We start from the raw sequence: 8,114 nt of genomic DNA on the forward strand, positions 1-8,114 counted from the left end.
ATACCGATCCGCAAGACTCTACTAGACACTTGCTCATGACTTGTACAACCTATGAACCTAGAGCTCTGATACCAATCTGTCACGACCCAAAATCCACCAGTCGTGATGACACCTAACCCAACCCGCTAGGTAAGCCAATTAATAATGATCCAATTCTACTTAAATTAATAAAACATTTAAACAATAGAATTATCTAAATCTTCTACATTTCCCAAGGATTGGTAGTACAAATCATGAGCTTCTAAGAATAGAGTTTACAAAGTTGTTATGAAGAAAATACATCTTCTGTTTGAAAAGTACATAAACAGAATTTTTGTTTCTAAGGCTACCGTGAACAAGAGGCAGCCACAACAGGAACACATATATGCCTCGAAATCCATCAACCAACGATCGCAGCAGTATCACCATCCGGGATCTAAGTGCAGTATGAGTACAACCAACCCCATGTACTCAAAAAGTAACAAACTTAACCTTAGGTTGAAAGTAGTGACAATCTAGAACATAGGTCGGGTTCAACACACATAACCAATAGTAGTTCATACAGTGTACAACCAATAAATAAAGAAATAGCTCAGAAATAAAGTGCTTAGCCTTTTTTATAGTTTTCCAAATATAATTCCACTTTTCAAGTATATCAATGAAAGCCCAAATCCTCTACTGAAATCGTTAAAAATATGAGTAAATTTTAAAAACTGTAACTTTTCCTGAAAATCCTTTCCATAATAGGTAAACATATTTCATTTCCTTTTTCAAATAACGAGTGTAAAATACCTCTCTATAACCACATATCAATGTATGTAAAAAGTCATGAATGATGAGATACCGTACAATATGAGGAAAATATATCTCTATGCATGTATGCCATATATGCATGTCAATGTCATGTATCTCATAGATGAATCATGTATGCACACTCTTAGAGTACTCAACCTCAATGTATCACACCTTTCACTCATCATAATTAACCACTCGGTACTGTATATGGCCCATACGGCCCATGGAAGATCCATCCCGAAATATATACATCACTGACTATAAGTCACCCATTACCGAGGAAACAGGCCAATCCAGCCTTATGGAGAAGATCCGTCTCCATACCAAGGGAAGATCCATCCCTGAATATAATCAAGTACTTCGGACAAATCCATGTCCAGGGAAATCCATCCCTCAATATTATCATTCGCGCTTACTAGGTGTGTGTAGACTCCGGAGGGGCTCCTTCAGTCCAAGCGCTATAACAAGCCAACAAATGCATAATCAATAATTTGCTGCGGCATGCAGCCTGATCCCATAACTGTCATTCATAATCAGGCTCTCGGCCTCACTCAGGCATCAATCTCTCCAGTCTCACCCACGGGCTCATAATGTTATGATAACTGACCCGGAATAATGATATGATGTATCAATAAGTAACAACTGAGACTGAGATATGATATGAATGTATGAATGTGACTGAGTACGAAATATCAATGAATTCAATGAGATGACAGCAAGAAACGACCACTATGGGTCCCAAAATTATCAGCATAAAGCCGAAACATGATATCTAGCATGATGTACAACTCATTTATCTTATCACATGGTGAAAACACAGATATCAATAAAATAGGGCCACTATTCAGTGCCTTAGAAACAACAGAATCACAACTCACAGGGTGCACTCCCGTCACTTAGCATGTGCGTCACCTCAACACCATTCACATAGCACATAATTCGGGGTTTTATACCCTCAACACTAAGTTTAGAAGAGTTACTTATCTTAAACAAGCCAATTCTGACACCGAGCAAGCGAAGCGATGCTCCAAGAATCCCATCACGTGCTTTCTAACCTCCGAATGGCTTGAAACTAATCAAAAACAACTCAAATACATCAAACAATGCTAAAGGAACCAATCCCAATCGAAAAAGGTCGAATCTTTAATCAAAAGCCCAAAATCGGCCAAAAAGCCCAACCCATGCCCGCAATTTGGAACCCAGAAAAAACTCACAAATTCGTCGACCCATTCAATTACGAGTTCTACCATACTAGTTTCACTCAAATTCGACTCCAAATTAGTGTTCAAAACTCAAAAATTCATATTATGAAACTTTAGGCCAAAACCCTCAATTTCTTCTTTAAAATTCATCAACCAAAAGCTAAAAGCGAAGATAGATTCATGAAATATAACTAAAACCAAGTAGAGAACACTTACCCCAATTCATATTTTGAAAAGCGCCTCGAAAAATTGCACAATTCCGATCTCCCCAACTCAAAATATGTTAAATGCACCAAACCCTCGTTTTAACACTATTCTGCCTCGTTTCTTGTTCCAAAAGATATCGAAACTCACTTTTGATACCTCCAATAGATTTCTTGTGAAATTCTAGTCAAGTTAAGCTTTTGAATCACTCCATTTGACCTTATATTGAAGGAGATATGTTGGTTTCAATATTTGGAAATAGTGCAGAATTTTAAATACGTAGCATGGTAATTTCGTAATTAATCTGAAAAAAATTTGGCAACACAGTATTTAGTAAAAAGACCATAAAATCCTCATACGATGTCTAAATTTGACGATTCTTTTTGTTATGGATCCGTAATTACGATATGGATCTAACGCTTCAATAAAAAGAGAAATCGAAGCTTATTTGTTCAATGTGGTACCATTTATGTTTGAAGAAACGACGTCGAAACATAAGAAAAACGAGCGCAACACAACCCAAACCTATCCGAAACTCACCTGAGCCACTCGGGACCCTGTCGAAACATACCAACAAGTTCCATATCATAACGCAGACCTACTCGAAACCACAAAACACACATAATAATATCGAAACGACGAAACACACCTCAAACCAAATTTAATGAACTTTTGAACTTTTGACTTCCAAAAACTCATGCCGAAACACATCAAATCAACTCGGAATGAACCCAAAATTTTTGCACACAAGTCCTAATACATCATACGGAGCTACTCCTGCCCCCAAACTACCAAGTGAAGTACAAATACTCAAAATGACCGGTCGGGTCGTTACAGCTTAACTCTACTTGCATTGGGGAATACTATGCGTTTCCTGGGTGAATCCCAGTTTGCTTTACTTTGCTTGCATTGGAGAATACCTTGGTGGAAAGTACAAATTGTTGCTCTGTATCATTTACTGGAGAACGCTATACATGTTCGCTTCATATATATTGGAGAAGTTTCAATGTATCTAGTCCTTTCATCGATTGGCCTGGAGAGGCAGTCGGCAGGCGGGGCGATGAATCATACTTGAACTTCGAGACGTCCTTCTCATCGCCTCGCCAGAAGTCTTCCTGAGAAGACCCAATTGGGATAAAACCCGGGTGAGGAAAAAAGGGTACGACTTGAGGGGTATGTTTTTTCGGAAGTTAAAGTATTTGAAGTGGGCGATATTCCAATCGTTTTGTGGTAGCTTTTCTTTCATGGTTTCTAGTTGGAATGCTCATTTGCTTTCTTGCCCATGCGAGTGCTCGCATTCCTGTTTGAACCAACATAAGAGTGAAGATAAACCAAAATGAAATTTTTCCGTTACCTCAACCCAACGAGTTAGTGAAAGAGGGAGTGATGTTGTAGTGTTGCTCGCTCCGCCTGGTGCTTGAATGGTGGTTTTAGATTTGGCGGCCATGTTCGACTTCATCGTTAACAGCGTCTAGGCTTCGCATGGGTTGGGTCCACCTCATTCGCTGAAGTGTTGAAGTCGAGTCCCGGTCCGATCTCGTCTGATTTGTACCAACAACAAGGGAAACATGTCATGCTTCGCTCATAGATCATCTACTGTGTGGGGGAATGTGAAAATAGGGCAGGGTGTGCCCATTCTTTCAAAAGACCGTGTAGCAAGCTGTCGTCCCCTCCCAAGGGGTGGGAATGCGGGTCGATATATAAGGTAAATACGTCAAATGGGGTTGTGGTCATGCCAGATGACCGTGATTCTATTTTGAACGTGCATCCGTCGTGCCAAACCTATCGTTACAGGCGAGACATGAATTTTGCATAGACATTGGTTATAACTTCTACTTTATGTAACAACCTGACCTAGATCGGTATGGTTGTCTCAAAGGCTTACTTATCGCTCTTTCAAGTGAGCAGTGATATTTCGCCGGTTTTGGATCTAGAGGGAACTAAGAAATTTGGCTAAGAAATCCCCAAAACGGCGCCAAATTGTTTGACCAAAAAGTATAAAACCCTTTTATCGAACTAGTTATCAGAAGTATAGAAGGTAAATCTTAGCCAAATATAATTAATCATAGATCCAAATGTACAGAGTACGAAAATCAAAAAAGAACAAAAATGTGTAATGTTTCTTAATGTAATAATCATACATCAAAACATGAATGATAAGCTTACATCTAAGACAGGTTTGCATCATAATCGTGGAAGCTAGGAAGGGGAAAAGAGGGAACTGTTGATGACGAAGGGATTCCTCTTGTTGACTCTGTAGTGGAAGCTCTCAAAAAACAATCCCCTTTCTCTGGGTTCAGCTCTCCCTATACATATATATATATATATATATAAACAATCTTCCCTTTTATCCAATAGTCTTTGACCGGCATACTTTCTAACGATTGTACCTTTTGTCGTTTGCTCGAACATTATGTTTGTTCGGTGATGTGAGATTCCGACGATTTGACCCCGGTGATGGCCGAGGTGCTCTTTGCTATCTCGCCCCGTGGGCATGATTGCGGCTTGGTCGACCCGTTTTCGTTCCTCTTAAGGACAACCATCATAGTCATATTTTGACCCATACAGTGATATAAGAAGATAAGAACTTTTCTGCCTCGAGGCCATCAAGTCATTTACCAACTTCTCCTCCACGAAGAACAATTAAATTCAAGGCACCATTCTTGTCCTAATGTTACACAACAATAACAACATACCCAATAAAATTCCACTAGTAGAGTCTAGGGAGAGTAGGATGTATATTTTCCTCCGCTAATGTCAGACAGACCACAACAAATCCAGAGAGGGTTGAGTCGTCGTTTTTGGCTATTTGGAATCATGCAATATGTCAATAGAATAGATATTATGTGGAAAAGAAACACAAAAGCCGTTTCTAAAGCTGTCAAATTGGATTGGCCTGACCTGACCCAGCCCATCCCAACTAACATGGGCTATAGACTTTAACGAGTTAGAGCCCGTTTGGCTTAGCTGATTTAGAGTAGCTGATAAGCATTAGGTGTTGAAAAGTACTTTTAAGTGCTGAAGCTGATTTAAAAAGTAAGCAGTTACGTGTTTGGATAAAAGTGTTGAAATAAATAATAAGCAACTGAAGAATTGAGTATATGAAGAGTTTTGTTTTAAAAAAAGTATTTTAGGGATAGAATAGTAAATATTTTGGTCAAATCTAAAGTGCTTATAAGCTGAAATTTGATAAGTTAGGGGAGACCAACTTATAACTTTTGGCTTATTTTTGACTTATAAGCACTTAACTTATAAGCACTTTTAATTTTACCAAACGCATAGATAAGCCAAAAAATGCTTATAAGCCAATTTGACCAGCTTATAAGCTTAGCCAAACAGTCTCTTAGTGCAAACTCGTTCTCACTTTCATTTGAAAGGCCTTAAAAAATCCTTTGTCAGCCCAGCCATAAGTTGACTGTAGGTAAGAATTGGCTAACCACTCAAAATATTTTTTTTTCATACTCAAAATGTTTTTAATTTCAAACAAAAAAACACTCAAAAAAAGAAACAATACGAAGTTGACAGTTTATCAATCAAAGTGTAAAGGTCAAGTTGAAAATTAGTACGAATTCAAATGTTGATCTATTTGCAACCTTAGAACAATTACCTTTTCAGCTGAAATGGCAACAAACACACACAAGTTTGTGTGTTAAATTACAAGTTATTAATTCTGATGATTGCAACTTACACCCATTTAAAACGTCCTCTAATGTCACAAGGTTTTGAGTATAGTTTAGGATTATTGTAAACTATTGAATAATGTGGTTACTGTTGCTTTATTACTTGCTTTGTTCATTTTATAATCCAACTTTTTTTGTCCATCACATGGGAGATGACTGACAAAACTACAGGTAGTCAGTACCTACTTTTGGACTACACGAAAGAAAAAGACTGCCTTTTTGGCAATATCAATGAGGGGTATCAAATAAACTAAAAAAAGAGAGGAAAAAGATAAACAAACAGGTCATTTGATTAAGCAACATATATCAAGCACAAAGTTCAATTATTTAAGGCTACATAAATGTTCTTTAATGTACACTCCCCCGGTTCATAAGTGATTTTTTTGGTTGTTTTCACACAAATTAAGAAATTCAACCTTTAACATTAATTAACAATAATATCGCCATATTAACTTTTACTATCTTTTCACATAAACACATCTAACACATACTCCAACACTATTTACTCCAAGGGCAATGTAAAAAAAAAATAACTAATTTATTCTTGAAATTTAAAAAAATCAAATATTTTGGACTACAAAAAAAATCAAAAAATCACTTATTGTGGACCAAAGGGAGTACTACTTCTACCATAATAGTTAAATAAATAATTGTACACAATGATCTATTTGTAACTTAGAGTGGAATTTGTTTAAATTAGTCTTTGCTTAGATAGCTTACAGAGTTTGTTGGTCACATGCCAATGATTAGAAACAGTTTCGGAAGTTATGCATTTGACATTTGAATAGTATTTTCACATTCATTAACGTGATTTTCCACCTCATCCTTAGTGTCACATGTGATATGATTCCTTCACCATTTGTACAACTTTTTTTCTCTCATAGTAATATGCACTTAATTGCAAATGTTACATTATTAAAAATCTTGTCAGAGTTTAGAACTCTAATTAATAAAGTAAGATGTGCATAATCTATGTCATACCATGTGCATTTGATTCGTCTACCAATGTTATAACATGATAAAGAATTACTCTTAACATTATTAATAGTTATGGTGCATACATTGTTATAAGCTACTATTATTATATGCTTGGCTCGCTTTTTTGTTTTCTTTTTCTGGAAATTTACTTGTTCAATTAATCTAAATTTGTACCGCATATAACACACTAAAGGTAGAAGTGTTTTATACCTGAAATTTCTCCATTTTAAAACTTAATCACTCGAAACTTCTGAGTAAGAGTAGAAATATTTTATTAATTTCACCACACTCCTCGGTAGTATAAGCTGGGCTTGACTACTTGTGGCTTACCATGTCATCGAGCCAAATAAATAAGACAACTAAAGAAATTGCACCTGGCATTATTATTTTACAGCTTGCGAAAGAAAGATATTGCAACTAATCACCTATATAAACTACTAGACTCACTCCCTCAGCCCACCAACCACAAACTCCCAAATATGGCATCTTTGATACCAAGAAGTCTCGTTGGCAAATATAGTATTTTCCTTCTCCTTTGCATATCTCAAACTTCCTTCTCTTCTCCCCATCAACCTTTAGCAAGGCGCCTTTTGACAACCACCCCAAGAAACATAGTGAAACAATACCTTACTCCACACAACAAAGTAAGAGCAAAACTTGGACTCCCACCCCTCAAATGGAGCAACAAACTTGCAAATTACGCAAGCTGGTGGGGACACCAACGTCAGGGGAATTGTGAGTTGGTGCATTCCCAAGGCGACTACGGCGAAAACCTCTTTTGGGGGAGCGGCAAGGATTGGAAGCCGCGCGATGCTGTCACCACGTGGGCGAGAGAAAGACCTTATTATGATTATAAGAGTAATTCTTGCAAGAAAAATGAGCAATGCTTGCATTATACACAGATTGTTTGGAAGCAAAGCACAAGAGTTGGCTGTGCAAAAGTTGTATGCAAAACTGGGGATACTTTGATTAGTTGCAACTATGATCCTCATGGTAATGTGGTAGGAGAGAAGCCCTTTTAACAGAGCAATTGAATCTCATATATTCAATGTGTGCATACACTGACCTAGAAACTAATCTCTTAACAATGATGGATCCAGAATTTAAATTGTGGATTTTGAGTTGAGAGAGTGTGTTTGAAATGTAATTCCAATTCCACCTGTATTAATTTCTGCTTGGACACACGAACCCAGGGTTAAATCCGCCAATTTGTTTTATCTGCCATTCTTTTGGGACCTTCCGTTTTGTTTGTAGAAGATGAATAATCATACTTGTA

At 37.2% G+C, this 8,114-nt stretch overlaps 1 protein-coding gene across 1 annotated transcript; it reads left to right on the forward strand.

The window, feature by feature from the left end:
- Positions 1–7,317: 7,317 nt before the first annotated feature.
- Positions 7,318–7,860, forward strand: LOC104218538 (pathogenesis-related protein PRB1-3-like). Its single transcript, XM_009769063.2, has one exon. The coding sequence runs from the start codon at positions 7,318–7,320 to the stop codon at positions 7,858–7,860; it is 543 nt and encodes a 180-aa protein (XP_009767365.1).
- The last annotated feature ends 254 nt before the right edge of the window (positions 7,861–8,114 follow it).

The sequence above is a fragment of the Nicotiana sylvestris genome, chromosome 8 (genome assembly GCF_000393655.2).
Source record: "Nicotiana sylvestris chromosome 8, ASM39365v2, whole genome shotgun sequence".
Taxonomy (NCBI): domain Eukaryota; kingdom Viridiplantae; phylum Streptophyta; class Magnoliopsida; order Solanales; family Solanaceae; genus Nicotiana; species Nicotiana sylvestris.

Coding starts and splice junctions, on each gene's coding strand:
- LOC104218538 (XM_009769063.2), top strand. CDS start 7,318: ATGGCATCTTTGATACCAAGAAGTCTCGTTGGCAAATATAGTATTTTC.